The sequence below is a fragment of the Sprattus sprattus genome (assembly GCF_963457725.1).
Source record: "Sprattus sprattus genome assembly, chromosome: 1".
Classification (NCBI taxonomy): Eukaryota; Metazoa; Chordata; class Actinopteri; order Clupeiformes; family Clupeidae; genus Sprattus; species Sprattus sprattus.
The window spans coordinates 57,312,862-57,327,835 of NC_137920.1; the positions used below are offsets into that span (position 1 = coordinate 57,312,862).

The 14,974-nt window shown below is 38.5% G+C and overlaps 1 protein-coding gene across 3 annotated transcripts; it reads left to right on the forward strand.

Annotated features, from left to right (window-relative positions):
• The first annotated feature begins 4,084 nt into the window (after nt 1-4,084).
• LOC308377410 (C-terminal-binding protein 1-like) lies at nt 4,085-14,306 on the forward strand. Of its 3 annotated transcripts, XR_013968936.1 has the most exons (10): nt 4,085-4,136; nt 5,300-5,454; nt 5,905-6,049; nt 7,221-7,427; nt 7,553-7,767; nt 9,001-9,131; nt 10,152-10,279; nt 10,418-10,538; nt 11,601-11,745; nt 11,885-12,003. XR_013968936.1 is itself a non-coding variant. In XM_080854059.1 (9 exons), the coding sequence occupies exons 1-9, from the start codon at nt 4,130-4,132 to the stop codon at nt 12,072-12,074; spliced, it is 1,299 nt and encodes a 432-aa protein (XP_080710185.1). In that variant the 5' UTR covers nt 4,085-4,129; the 3' UTR covers nt 12,075-14,306. The 3 variants fall into 3 exon arrangements, 2 of the variants coding, with proteins under 2 accessions (XP_080710185.1, XP_080710186.1); XM_080854059.1 differs by lacking the exon at nt 11,601-11,745 and having other exon boundaries at nt 11,885-14,306; XM_080854060.1 differs by having other exon boundaries at nt 11,601-12,021.
• Nucleotides 14,307-14,974: the final 668 nt, after the last annotated feature.

Genomic DNA, 14,974 nt, shown 5'->3' on the forward strand with positions numbered 1-14,974 from the left:
AGCAGCTGTAATAATGCATGCAGACACACATACAGGTGACTTTGTTTAGGCTATTTCTGGTGATTAATGCCATCTGATGAAAAAATGTGTGTGAAGTCGTGCAGTTAATTGATGGTACGTTCAAGATTTTCATATAACATCAGTTTCCAAGATTTGGCAGGGGCCATGTAACTTTATATTTTATATTTCTATGTGAATACATTGAATTTGATGAAAATAATTTGTATGAGAGATATCGCAATGAATGAGAGAGGTACAAATGGTGTGTGTGTATGTGTGGGGGTTGTATATACGGAGTGAAAACATTGAAAAAACTCAACATGAGCTGTGGCTCATTCTTGATATTAAAAGTAAAGCAAAGTTGCTTCAGCAACTTATACTAATAATGATGATAACAATGCAGCTTTCAAGTAAAGAATAGGCTATAATATGACCTCTGGGAGCCATTCAACAACTAAATGATCTGGTGGCTCCAAATATTTTCAGGGCCACTCGCTGCAATTTTGCCCTCAGCTCATATTTTGATTTTGGAAGCTCTGTGATACACAGTAAGGCTTCTTGGAGGTTGCCAGACTTGGGCAGAGCGAGGTGCCTGTACTAGGGTAGGGTATGGCTACCTTCCCTATGATGCAACACATACTGTATGTCATGATACAATACATCACCATATGTCATCACAGTATCACAATGGTACTTTTGGAAGTAATTTAAGTTCAAAAAGTTCAAAGTACTTTATTTGTCATTGCCACAAAGACAACGAGACAGCAGAGGCAGCAACATACTTTTTACACAGCTAAATAATAATAAATAACTATTAATACGTAGATTCATAAATATCATACATAAAATAATAAAAAGCAATATATCTCCATATCTCCATATTAAGGCGCATCAAGTGTTAGAGTGCAGTCCATGAGGGGAGATGAAGGGGGGTGGGGTGGGTGAGCTGTTGAGGAGCCTTATTGCACAGGGATAGAAGCTCTTTTAATTAATAAATTGAAATTTGTGGAACAAATGCTATAAAGCTTTCAACAGGACATACTAAGACACTTAATGGTATTGACATGTGTCCTAACCCTTTTATGAGTATGTAGGGGGTAGGGGCCAGGGATGCCAGACACCACTGTTGAGCTTTCTGGAGGTATTTAGGTCCTAATTCAATGAAACAATGACGAAGGTGTCCACTTGACAACCCCAGTGAAATGCTCACAAAGGCGTCTTTGTTGTTGTTGTTGTTAATGTTAAGTATTAGTATCAGTATGATGGTTGTAGTGCCCACTGTTCTTACAATACAATATATAGGCTAGGTTGTTGGGCATGAGCACTTGACAGTGAGAGCTTTGGCTGCTGCGGGAAGTTCCCAACCAATAGCCAGAGGAATTTAACATCTTACTGATACAGTATTGTGAAAATAGTGTTGCAATCCAATGTCTATCTAATCTGTATCCTGATGAGTTGAGGCTTTAATGAATATCATTTTGTGGCAGTACATCGACACACAAGAGGTGCAGCAAGGATATCATGTTGTGGAAGGTGATGGAGATCATTTATTACTGATACTGATAATGACAACCAGGTACAGTATATATTAATACAAGGCACTTGATTCACATATTCTTAAGTCATTAACAGTGCTTGGAAATGGAAATGATCTCCATCAGAAGGCACTGACAGGTTTGCGGCAAATTATCATTCAGGTTGAGGAGGACTACAGGAGGGTCATCATGGACCTTTTCAGGAAGTGGCCGGGCAGCACCCATGGCAACTCTGTGTGGAAGTAGAATATTTTTTGTCTTCCCAACAGTGGGTACCCTATCCAGACCTATATTTTAACTGTACCAAACCTGCAGACTGAGCAGTACTAAGGGTAATATATGGACACCAGTGGCCATTAAGAGTGCCTTTGGCTGCAGGAAGCTCTGGTTTAGTGGCTTAGATTCAAGGTGGCTTTGGTGCAGGCCCACTAAATGCTGTGCTGTTGCATTTGTCATGACCAAGAATGAATGGCAAGCTGCAAAACATTGGTGCAGGTTTGTCTCAGTCGAAGGCGGATGGTTGAATGGAGGAAGATGACGACATTCACACTGCTGGTTTTCAAACATTACAACATACCATTGACAACGATATTGAATTGTCCATTCTTGGAGTTTTTTGTCCACGTACCGTCAGTGATTAAGCAACTCATAACCCCCAGTTTTTCCTGACACTTGATTTCTTTTTCTTATACTATTTTCAGTAACTAGGGCCCGTATGCCTCAGGCACATATTTGGCAATAGACTATAACATGTAGAAGGTCAGATGCTATCATAATATGCCCTCACAGAGAGTCCAGGCCTTGTTGTAATTTTATATTATTATTATATTGTAAAATAAAAACCTCTTGACGGGTTTTAGCTGTGGAACCAGGACGTATTTGAGTTTATATGTGTATATGCTATGGACGGAGAGCGTGTGCTCTTCTACGCTTGTGTGGTCACTGCAGTTATGTGTTGTGCATGCACGTATATGCATGCTTTTGCTCAACACGTGTTTAGCAAGAACAAAGGATCTGTATGTTGCAGGCAGTTTGAGTTTCCCCTTCTTCGTGTGCCAAGAGAGTACAGCCCATGTGCGATGTGTTGACAGTGAACATGTGAGAACGGAAGATACATGTCACTCAGTGCAAATGTACTTACTTGGTAAAAAATCAAGGCCCTGGACTAGAACAAGTTCATTTGCATGAAAGACCCCAAGTCTGGGTGAAACTTAAGCCATCATGGACCAAGGATTGTGAGGTCAATGTAACATTTAAGCTGTGCTCTTGTGGATAAACACAGAAACACATGAAAGATTTGATCAAATTCTTTTGCGGGGGTCGGAAATATGTACATAATCAATAACCTTTTATGCAGAGACTCCCGCATATGATTGTTTTTACTTGGATGTAAAATAAGGACATTTGCTTTAAATAATAATAATAAAAAAAACTTTTTTTGATGAGTCCAAACACCACAATCATTGTTCACAAAGAAAACATGATGTTGGCTTTAATAATAAAATCTCTTTAAAAAAAAGAAAAGAAAAATTGTTTGGTCACCATTATTTCTCAGTTTGATTATTCTGACATAATAGCACGCTTGAAAGAAACAACCTCTATGGTTCATTTGTTTTCAAGACTAATTGCAGGGACAGAGCCAGGGTGGGGGAATGAGAGAAAAGTCCAAAGTACCCTCCCCCACTTTAGGAAGCTGTTAAAAAAAAAAGTCCGTTATTTTTTTCAGAGGGGGACACACAACCCAACGCCTTTGGTTGTAAGCGGGATGTGTCACTTAATTGTCAGGTCACATTTGAAATAGGTTTTCTTCATTGGCTGAAACCGTGCATATTTGGCATAGCCCTTTGTGTATGGGGGTTACAAGTATAATTGTCTTCGGGCCAACAATTACCAAAAAAACAGAGTGCATTGAGACAAGTGAATATGTAAGAAACATATAGGCCCTGAGGTGCATAATTGTTCATAATTGTATTTCTGTTTATATGATATTTATATTAAACTGAAACATTGGAGAAGGAAGCCTATAGATTTTCAAAATCCTCTTGTATTGCAGTTTCCTGTTTTCTTGTAAGATAAATAAGATAAAACAACTCTATGTTGCATGTAGTTTTTTTTATAGGGAAGTAGTCTTTTTGAAAATAGCCAGGAAATGTGTTGCCAAATGATGAGAAGACCACACATAAACCATGGTGTGAACATTACAAATGAACACTTTTAGATTACCTTACCTTTTTTTTACATACACCATGTGATATCTGTGACCTTCATTTTGTGTGCTCTTTGCCGGCAAGACAGGAAATATTCAGACGGTTCAGTTTTTATTCAAGAACTGAACACACATCAAACCATCATGGTGTATACTGCTTCTTTAAAGACATTAAGGACAAACACTTTGGGCAAACTGGCCAATAAAATGCCTTCTACAAACAAGAGTATGGCTGATTGGGTAAGACAAAGTGACCCTTGTCTCTGATTGGCCCTCTGCGTTTCAAAGGAGGAGGAGAGCCCTTAGCTGGGAGGACGCCAAGCTACAGCGCTTTGACGGCAAGTGTAAGTGGAGTGGGAGAAAGGAAGACAGGCTGGTCGGCTGCAGCATGCAAGGTTGGGGGGTTGAGTAATTCTGCTGTTTTTCTAATGGAGTGGGGAGTGAGATAATGGGGGAGGCAGCCGAAAGGTTTCCATTATTGCATGCTTATATGTTCCATTCCTCTTGTGTGTGAGCTAGTGTTCCTGTAGGCTCTTCCTGCATTGTTTTTGTGTGTGTGCACGCATGCGCATTCCGCCCTGTGTGGGGGGCAGGGTGGGGTACTGCAGCAGTATCACCCACTCAGCCCCTCCCTACGTGCTGCTGGCTGAGACTCTCAGAGGCAGAGGGGGAGGAATGACTGAGAACTGAAGGAGGGGCATTTTTTTTTTTTGCATGGCCATTATGGTGCTTTTAGTAGGCCTCCAACACTCAAGCAGGCATCCACAACCATATGGCGTGAGTGTTGCCAGCCTCATATACTCTCCATGTTGTATCTTAGGATTTTATCTCGTTTTTTACATTGCGCTTGATTCTCCTGCAGTGTAAATAAACAGAATTTAACACATTAGGAGAATATATGTTAAAATACTTGATGGGTGATAATATCAACATATTACAAATCCCTTTTGGTCAGTGTTTCTTAGGGTCATCTCTAAACATGGGAGCAGTGTAAACTGCAATGGTTCTGTTGATTTCAGGCATTAATAGGGTTTCAGTTCAAATGGGTTTGACTAAAATATCTACCACAGAATAAGATTAGTAGTTAAAATAATTAACATGGGATGAGAATTGGTTTACACCAGCCAATCTTCATTCTGTCCTCAGCAATGGAGTTTGGTTAAAGCAACTATAACCACACAAAAAATATGAATCTCTAAATTCTTGAGACCAACCTACAACTTGAATATTAATTTTAAACATAACATGAGAGCTGTTGCAGAAGATGTTGAATGTTTAGCCTGTGCTAAATGTGCTAAGTCAAGTCTATATACATACTTCGTACGGCGTACATACGTCTTCCCTTCCAACCCTTCCTAAAAATGTTGTGTTGAAGTCTGTAAGCTGTTTTATTGTGATTTAAATGTCCTTGTGCCCTTGAATATTTACCTAATTGTAGTGCATTGTTTAATTTAATGTATTTATTACACTTAAGTGAAGCAATCTAATTGTATTATTTCATAATGCAAACAGTACCTTGTATCATAAATTACCAGCTTGATGAATCTCTTTTTTTCAGGAATTCGTCCCCCTATCCTGAATGGGCCGATGCACCCACGTCCCTTGGTGGCACTCCTAGATGGCCGTGACTGTACTGTGGAAATGCCCGTTCTGAAGGATGTGGCAACTGTTGCATTCTGTGATGCCCAATCAACGCAGGAGATACACGAGAAGGTGTGCTGCTATTATGATGCCATTACTTTACTGGGTTTTATCACTGAAGTCATCTGCCACTATTACAGTGTGTTACAAAGTTACTTGTTGAGAGCTAGTCCTATATATATTCTCTTTTTCAAATAATTAATACTATCAATATCAGGTGTATTCAATTCTACCTTTCCAGTTAAAACGATAGTTAGCATGTTTTTTATTACAACTTTTTCATAAGAGTCTGTGAAATCTCAATCTCATCTCAAATGATTTAGTGAAATTGAGGAGAGCAGTATTGCTTTTGGTCAGCTCAGCAGAGATGATCCCAAATATCACCCATTGTTTCAATAAGTGATTAGTTTTCGCAGTATCTTATCTACAATGTCTCATATGTTATCTCAAACACACTTTCTCTGCATCCTATTATACGGTCACACACTTCATGTCACAGAAAATGTCTTTTTATCCCCTGAGGTATTAAATGAGGCAGTGGGAGCTCTCATGTACCATACCATCACACTCTCTCGTGATGACCTCGACAAGTTCAAGAGCTTGCGAATCATCGTAAGAATTGGCAGTGGCTTCGATAATGTGGACATCAAAGCTGCTGCAGAACTAGGTATGTATTCATACGTATTTATAAATGAGTATGTAAGTTGCTTTGGATAAAAGTGGCTGCTAAATACCAGACCATAACATTATATTTACATTTACATTTAGTCATTTAGCAGACACTTTTATCCAAAGCGACGTACAAAGGAGATAACAATCAAGCTATGAGCAATAGATACTATTTTATATAAGGAAAGAATATGTATATGTTTATGTACTGTATGTATGCATATCTATCTATCTATACATATCCAAATAACACTTTCAATATTAACTTCATCCTGTTTAAATAACCCCTTGGAGTCTTTTATCAGAGTATGCATCAATGTATTTCAGTCTCCTGAGGGCTAGTACAGTGGTGTCCGAATAACACTTTGCTTGAATGTCCAGGTGCAATGCTTTTATACAGGTTGCCTTTCTGTTGTATGTTTTTGTCTATTCCATAGAATAACATACTTTAGTTTGATTATTGTGCAGTTAGGTTGGCCTGTCTGTAATCCTTCAACAAAGAGTAGGTCAGCAGCAAATCCTCTGTGTATCGTATGTTACCATGGACCAGAACAGATATCTTTGACTATTCTAAATGTCCCATTACACATGCATTACACAATGGCCTGAAAGTTATACAGTGAACTGATTTCTTGCATATCTTTTTATAAAGGTTTGCTTTAAACCTTCAAAAGCTGTTGCAAAAAATCAGTTGCAGAAAATACATGGATCATTTTTATGCATATTTATGCATGTGTCGTTAAAATAACAGTCATTTCCATTGTGGTTCCTACAATCATAACAGTATTCTGAGTATTCTCTGCTTGGAAAATAAATTAACTGTTGCACATTATGCAGAAGCAGCCACTGCCTTTAGCAACATGTCCTTTTTTTGCGGTTTCTGAAGAAATTGAGCTGTCGCTGGCCAGTGTATGCACTTAGCTGCAAACAATGCTTTCCCCTGTGGTGAACAAACCTGTTTCTTTCAATCTGGCTTTAAGGTTCTGAGGTACCCTTGAATGTGGTTTAGTAAACCAGCACAGACAGCCAGTCAGTAGGCCATCTAAACTTTATTTTCAAACTTTATTATCTATTTATTTTATTTGAGTACCTGTTGTTTGGCATCCTGAAATAGTACAGCTCATTCATCATCTAAGTGGTCTTTCACAATCTTTCTCTGCCTCCCACAGGTATTGCGGTGTGCAATGTGCCATCTTCATCGGTGGAGGAGACGGCTGACACAGCCCTCTGTCTCATCCTGAATTTATACCGGAGAGTTACCTGGATGCACCAAGCGCTGCGAGAGGGCACACGGGCCTCAAGTGTAGAGCAGATCCGGGAAGTTGCAGGAGGGGCTGCGCGGATACGTGGAGAAACTCTGGGAATCATTGGTCTAGGTAAGAAGGGCTTTTGCTAGTAGCTGAGGTTTTTTTAAATAAAAATTTAGATTTTGCTACTGTAAAAGATTCATTAGGGGTCTGGTTTATGCATTTCTGTAATATATCTAATCTATTGTTTGCAGGACGGATCGGTCAGGCAGTGGCTTTGCGTGCGAAGGCTTTTGGGTTCAATGTGATATTTTACGACCCCTATCTGCCTGATGGAGTGGAACGTTCCCTGGGTCTTCAGCGAATGACAACCTTGCAGGACCTCCTCATTCACTCAGACTGTGTATCTTTACACTGCAGTCTAAATGAACACAATCATCATCTCATCAATGATTTCACCATCAAACAGGTAACTGCAATTAAATATTCATGATCGGACCACTGAAATACTTTGGCCTGTTCATTCACCTTGTGAGATGTGTTCAAAGAGCTTATCAGTGGTGCCTAACTGAAATAATATCAGACATAGCACCATTTGACTGGGCTCATGACATTCAGACATTGTTCTCTGTCAGATATGGTGTGGCAGATTATGACATATGAAATAAAATAGTTAAATGTTAAAAAAAATAATGCTGACTTTTTGTGTCAATATTTTAGCCGTGGGAGGTGAATTGTAGGTAAAATGTTTCTGTGTCATCTCTGAAATAGTAAATTACAGGCACGTCAAGAATCTCTACATACATTTTAATTTTGAAAGATATCCGGTCAGTTGAACATCTGGAATAGGTTTCCCAGAGCCTTCTTAACACTTTTCAAGTCTTTATAGTCTTTCAATGCTAAGAGACACTGTTGCTGGGTAACCTAGCCCTGGTATCTCCAACATGCAGCATCAGTGTTGTGTAGCTGAGGATGTGTTGGGGGTTGCTTGTGTTTTGACAGGATTTGGTTATCGACTCATGATTCTTGCTGATGACCATCTTCAAAGTTTCAGAATTTACAATTTAAAAAATGACTTACACATATATAATGCACCCAAGCATATTCACCGTTTATATCAGTTTACATTATTTTTAAATTAGTTTTTCCGAACATTCGTACCCCCAGCAATTCTTCTCAGTGCTACTTGTATATACTGTGTGTAAACTGTGTCGCAATGTTTTCTATCTTAATTAATCTCATGTAGCGATCACCTTGCTTTTGGTAGATGAGGAATAATGGGTTTTTAATATGAATTCATGATGAAAACAATAATGGTTTTAGTATGCCAGACCTGATAACATATGTATTCAGGAACTATCAGTGTCAAATGACCTTATATTTGTCAAATTTAGCGTTGAAAGAAGGAATACAGCACCTTATACCATGCATCCTATTTATCATATTTAGTACACAGTGTAGGCAGGATCTGTCCATGTGATCCATTTGAGTATAAATTAAAGGCATTTCTGCTGTATATAGATGTAAGCAATGTAAGGGCAAGAGAAGCTCCAAGAATGTATGGTTTCATGAAATCCAGTACGCTTTTAGACAAACATCCCTCCTCAGCTGTGTAATGCAATGTCATGACTGAAATATATAGTTTATTTATATATATGTTTATTTATATACCATATAAAAGTATTTTCTGTTGCTTCACCAGATGCGGCAGGGGGCATTCCTGGTGAACATTGCCAGGGGTGGGCTAGTGGATGAGAAGGCACTGGCACAGGCTCTGAAGGAGGGCCGAATACGGGGAGCTGCGCTCGATGTACATGAGACTGAGCCCTTTAGGTTTGCATTTTCAATTTTATCAAGTTAAGGGACTGCATGAGCTGTTATTCTGGGCAACTGCAAGAGCGTATGCAACTCTGCTTAATCTTGGAGGCTTTTGTGTATTAGAATTAGTATATCCTTCAGTGGTTTCCAATCACAAAATATATGAAAAGGGGTAAAGTTTGATAAATTCCCTATTTCATGTATTCATTTGTTGAGCCTTAGGAGTGAGGAGTATAATTTTAATTTGATTTGAATTAGTTTTTCTACCATCTTATCACCATGGAACACATTACTAAAGCTAGTACACATACATACCCTAATCCTTTGGAGAACTTTGTGGTTTTTCTGAATGTCTTAATATCTTTGTAATGGCCTGTTGAGGCAGGTTTGTCTTGCTGTTTGATCTCCAAAAAGTCCAATGTTTGCAATGTTTACAACATCAGGGGAGAGCATCTTAGTTTTGACCCATTTGTTTGGTCAGAAAAACTAAAATACTTTTGATGATGCAACTAGAAAGTCATGATTAATAAAGAGTGTTCCCTCGTATAACTCTGCACTTTACAAACTCAGCCCTTTTCATGTGCTTGCTTACATATCCAGACCCTCTCAATTATCAAGAAATGTCAACAAAATAGAGCAGCGGAACACCATATGTCTTTAATGTAGTTCTCGAAGCATTTACATGTTTACACAACAAGCTAGTATTAGCTTAGCATTATTAGCTTGTAATTACTTTTCATCTTGACTATAAAATCTGATTTTCTTGCTATTACTTGTACCTGCAGCCCAACCATCTTGCTCCATGTTATTGCTTTCAGCGTATTTTTTTTGTCTACTCAACGGAGCAGTCTATTCTCTATTTAATGGTCACTTTATTGTGTAAAACGTGTGATGTACCTGAATTAACATGTTTCTTGATTCACTTTTTTTTCTTTTTGTGTACTTCTACATAGCAAGGTTGGTGAGGAATGGAATGCTTGCATATCATTATTTTAAATTATCTGTTTTTTGAGGAATTATTTTTTTTCTGTGTAGTTTCTCCCAAGGCCCCCTGAAAGATGCCCCAAATCTTATCTGTACACCCCACACATCCTGGTACAGTGAGCAGGCTTCAGTTGAGGCCAGGGAGGAGGCAGCTAAAGAGGTGCGACGCGCCATAGCAGGTACTGTGTCTCGTCTTGGATATCTATGAATAGTCTGTGATATCAGAAACACTCAATTTATAACAGCCTATCAGAAGAAAGCATCAAAAGTAAATATTTATGTCGGAACTGATGCACATAATTCTGTCTTTCTCATAGGACGCATTCCTGATAGTCTGAAGAATTGTGTGAATAAGGAATATCTAAAGACTACACCCCAGTGGCCTAGCATGGACCCCAGTACAGTACACCCTGAACTAAATGGAGCTGGTGCATATAGGTGAAAACAACTACTTATGTACCTCTGGTTCAAAGTGAGAATTATTTTATTTCGGAAGAAATACTGAAATACTGAACACAACCCCTGAACACTGAGTATACTGTTATTGTTTTAGATGTAGATTATTGTGTTTTTATCTCCACCACTGGAGTCTACAGTGGCAGCCCGTAGAACCAATTATGGCATCTGTGACGTCGGTTTGAGCCATCATAGTTACATACATACTGTATACATATCTACGCACATGTAGTGAATTGTCCTGTGTGGTAGAAAGTTATTAATTATCATAGTGTGCACAGGACTACGAAGGATTTATGGAAAATGTTTGGGATTTTGAGAAAGCAAGATAAACTCTATGGTTTTTGAGCATCAGCAAATGCAATGGCAGACACCGAACTGGAATTTAGACCAAATCTGTTTGTATTAGCTGTTTTGCCTGACTGCTACCCTTTTCATCTCGGCCCTCCCCTAAAAAAGCTTCACTAGTCGTTTGAGTAAGGTAGTCTCCTCTAATGCCAATGCAATCTAATACTAATGCCAGAACTTCTAAGATATTCCAGTCCACCATGTTTCCCCGCAGCCAGTACTTCCACCCTGTACTGGCTGTGTAGATCAGAGGCAAACTTCAGACAGAACATGCTCAATTCAGTTGATGTATCTGGGTGGTGTAAATGTATTAAATTGTGCAACTTGAGCTAAATAAATATTGGAGGAAAGTAATATTGTGTTCTGTCTAAGAGGTGTGTCTCATGTTTCTCTATGTCAGAATAGTTTGATACAGGAGGCATAACCTTACATGCCTACTGCTTCCTCATTGACATTGGGATATATGGTGAAAGAAGGCCACATTTGCTATGACAAAGACTAGGCATCAATAACTTAAAAGAGGAGTTCATATTAAGATAAAAATGTAAAAGGAGAGTCTGTGATTCGGTTTTGCAAAAGGTTGTTAATATTTGAGCTCAACAACCAATCCAATTATACCTCTCCTAGAGTACTGTGTTGATTGGATGGGATTGTGTATGGCTCGGTCCGAGCCACTATGTTATTTCCCATTTACAGAGCCAGGACTGTGTACGGAGACCAGAGTTTTTTATTTTTTTAGCGCAAACACTGAACGGACAGCTAGAGGACTGTGAAGAGCCATTCACTGATTTTGACAAACAGTGTATGGAATTAGAATCGGGTCCATACCTTAAAGATGTTCGTAAGTGTATGATTGCAGATATGCTAGGACGTTATATGATTTAAGTGTAAGGAAGTGTATGATTTTTTTTTTACAATTTACTCCAGTAATTATCCATACTTCTTTTGATGTGCATGACACTGTCTTTTCTATTGATCAGGTTCGCCTCCAATCTGGTTGGGGTGACTGCAGGAGGCTTAATGGGCACAGGTGCTGCCATGGAGGGCATTGTTGCTGGCAATTTGGCCATGGCTCATGGTGTTGCCCCTGTCTCCCGCCCACCTCACACACCATCTCCAAGCCAACCTTCCAAGGCAGAAACAGACAGAGATTTACCAACCGATCAGTAGCAGCCAGCTCACCTCTCTGATCACAGATTGCCTGTCGTCTGCATCACCCACAATCGAACATTGCCCCAAAAACCCATTATGAAGACCATTCAATCTTTTTTTAAGATTTATTACCCAGAAACCTCAGAATACAGATGAGCTCTTGAAAAAGAAGATTTTCCTGTAAAACTGTTTTTTTCATCCCCTGAAAACAAAATAATGATACAGAAATGGACAGTGAATATATCATGTTTCATACTGTATTGGGGGTGGTGATGACCTTGTCTCTTTGTCACTTTTTTATTTTCCTAACTTAATTTTATTGCCTTTGTTTTATTTGGATTCCAGTGCCATGTTTGTTGGTATTTTCCCCTCCGCATTCAGTTAGATACATAGTTCAATCAGCTTGTCTGAAATAAAAATGTAGGATTTAAGAAGTTAATGGTTTTATACAGCAGAATATTAGTACTGTTATTGAGATTTATCCAAGACATTCAGTATTGGTAACTCATTTAAAACACTATACATTAATAGGACACCTCACATTGACACAACTTTTTAGATGTGAGGATCTTTTTGGGATATTTTGCCTGTGTTGTCTTTGCCACTGCAAGATAAAGCACACAACGAAGCAAAGTAAGGTAAATGTAGGGCATTAGGCCAACTTCATTTGTAAATAATGGCCCTCCTATATTAATATTGGTTATATTTCACTAGAGATTTATGCCAATTGTAGCCTTTTTTGGTCAGTATGCATATGTAGCTATTGCAGTAATTAGGTCAATTCATGGTTCCTGTGCAAGTGAGTTCAGAAGGCAAGCTACAAAATAGCACAGTAAGTATGTAGTTCCCCTTGATCTGTAGTTCTTGATCCAAAACTGTCAGTGTGAACATTAGGGTGTTGAACATGACCTTAGAGAAATTAATGGTACCCAATGTTGGACTCTGCTGTATGTGTGTAGGCTTATCTCCCCACTACTATTCAGATGGAAGCGATACAGCTTTCAAAACATTACAAGAAAGACTTTTGAAAACATTACAAGAAAGACTTTTTGGTGAATGACATAAGACAGTAATTATTTAATGGTGTTCCAATGGACACACAGTTTGCAAACATTCAAATTTTGTCTCAACAGACTTCCACTGGGTACGTGTTAACATTTCTCTGGTAGAACTTGGAATATATCCAATACATTCATGCATTTTGTTTACGTGCAAACAGTGAATACTGTGTTGTTTTTTGTAGTTGTGTATTTAAAATAATAACAATTATAGTAGATACAGTATAGTAGACATTTTTTGGTGTGTAGTGACTGTGTCAAAATTTGGTGTGTGTTGTGAACATTTAATGGGCTGTACCTAATGAGCGATTCAGCTGAGTTACACATGGTATTGACCCCTCTGCATTTGAGAAAGGCAAGTATGATTTCTTATTCTTGTGATACCTCTACCATGAGAGAGTACAGGAGTTCTTGGAATAGTTGGCAATGTTTTTATGAATATTGAAACAGTGGAAGAGGGCTGTCCAAAATAAACAACTTTGGCAGAAGCTCCTCAATCCCTCTAGCTCCACCTTCTGGTTAAGATTTGATGGTCACAGTCAGTACTAGTCTGGCAGGGCCAGATGTACATCCACGTAGACATCTGGGGACAACAATTGGGGAATTTAACTTGTGAAAAGAATTGTTAAAATTTCTAAACCATTCCAGTATCTTAGGAGGCTAGATTTCAGTGGCTGCGTTGACTCAGGACACAGCCATGATGCTCAATTAGTAAAGAAATCCAACATGTTCCAGTGAACATTCAACAACCTGTCCCGAGATGTGAACTCATCACTAAGTGCCAAAGTCTTAGAAGTGTTGCCATTTCAGTACTATGACATTTCTGGACACCCATTAGATGACCAACTACGCAGTCATCATACTGCTTAAAGCAGCAGTATAGAGTTTTGGTCTAAAACTAGCAATCTTACTACGGAAAAGACATTAAAAAAACGTACAAACACCAACAACAGCACAGTTGGCACTGGTAAAAGGCATTCTAGCATTCTTACTCATGTCTTTTTGTGATATAGTTGTCGAGTTGGTTACATTTTACTTTTTCGCAGGCCCACAGGACTGCATAGTGCATAGCCAAGGTGGCTAATTGGAAGAACAGGTGTGTTTACCTGTCCTTCACATGATTATATACCATGACAATTATTTTGAAGATGATACCAGTACTAGTTGCTTATAAAAACATGCTTCAAAAAGTGGCAAATTGTTCCTGCTGTCTCTTTAATGGTAATATGCTTTCTACTGAGGTTTGAATGGGATTTTTTCTTTTTTTCTAAATGTTTTCCATATTACAGGTCTCTTAGAGCACCAATGAAAGATTGAAAGGAATCATATTATTAATTGCATATCATTTCTTATTCTTACATTCACAGCATGACACATTACATCATTTAATGTCATACTTCGGTGCATTTTGTAATTGTCAATATTATCTATGCCGATTGAGCCAATTTTTATAAATATATATTTCACCATGGGACTGCTTAATTAATATAAATAATCTATTAAGTACATTTGTTTTGATTCATTCACAACTTTCTGACCAACCCAATCAATTTTACATTGACAACTATCGAAACAGTCAAAACCACCCTTAATTCTCTGAAGCAGCCTTAACTTGTTTATAATGTCAATAACAAATTAAAGTTTACCTTACCGACAAAGACATACAAATGTTACTCTCAGAGACCAGAAATGTATTGTATAGAGTTTGCTCTATAAAGAACTAAAGCAAGAAAAAGCATAGAATAGTACGGACAACGGGTACACACTAGTGGAACCCAACTTCAAGAGACAGAACTACTATGGCAATATGGTGCCGGGTGACCCAAGTATCACACCATATGCCTAGTAGGTCTCTATAAT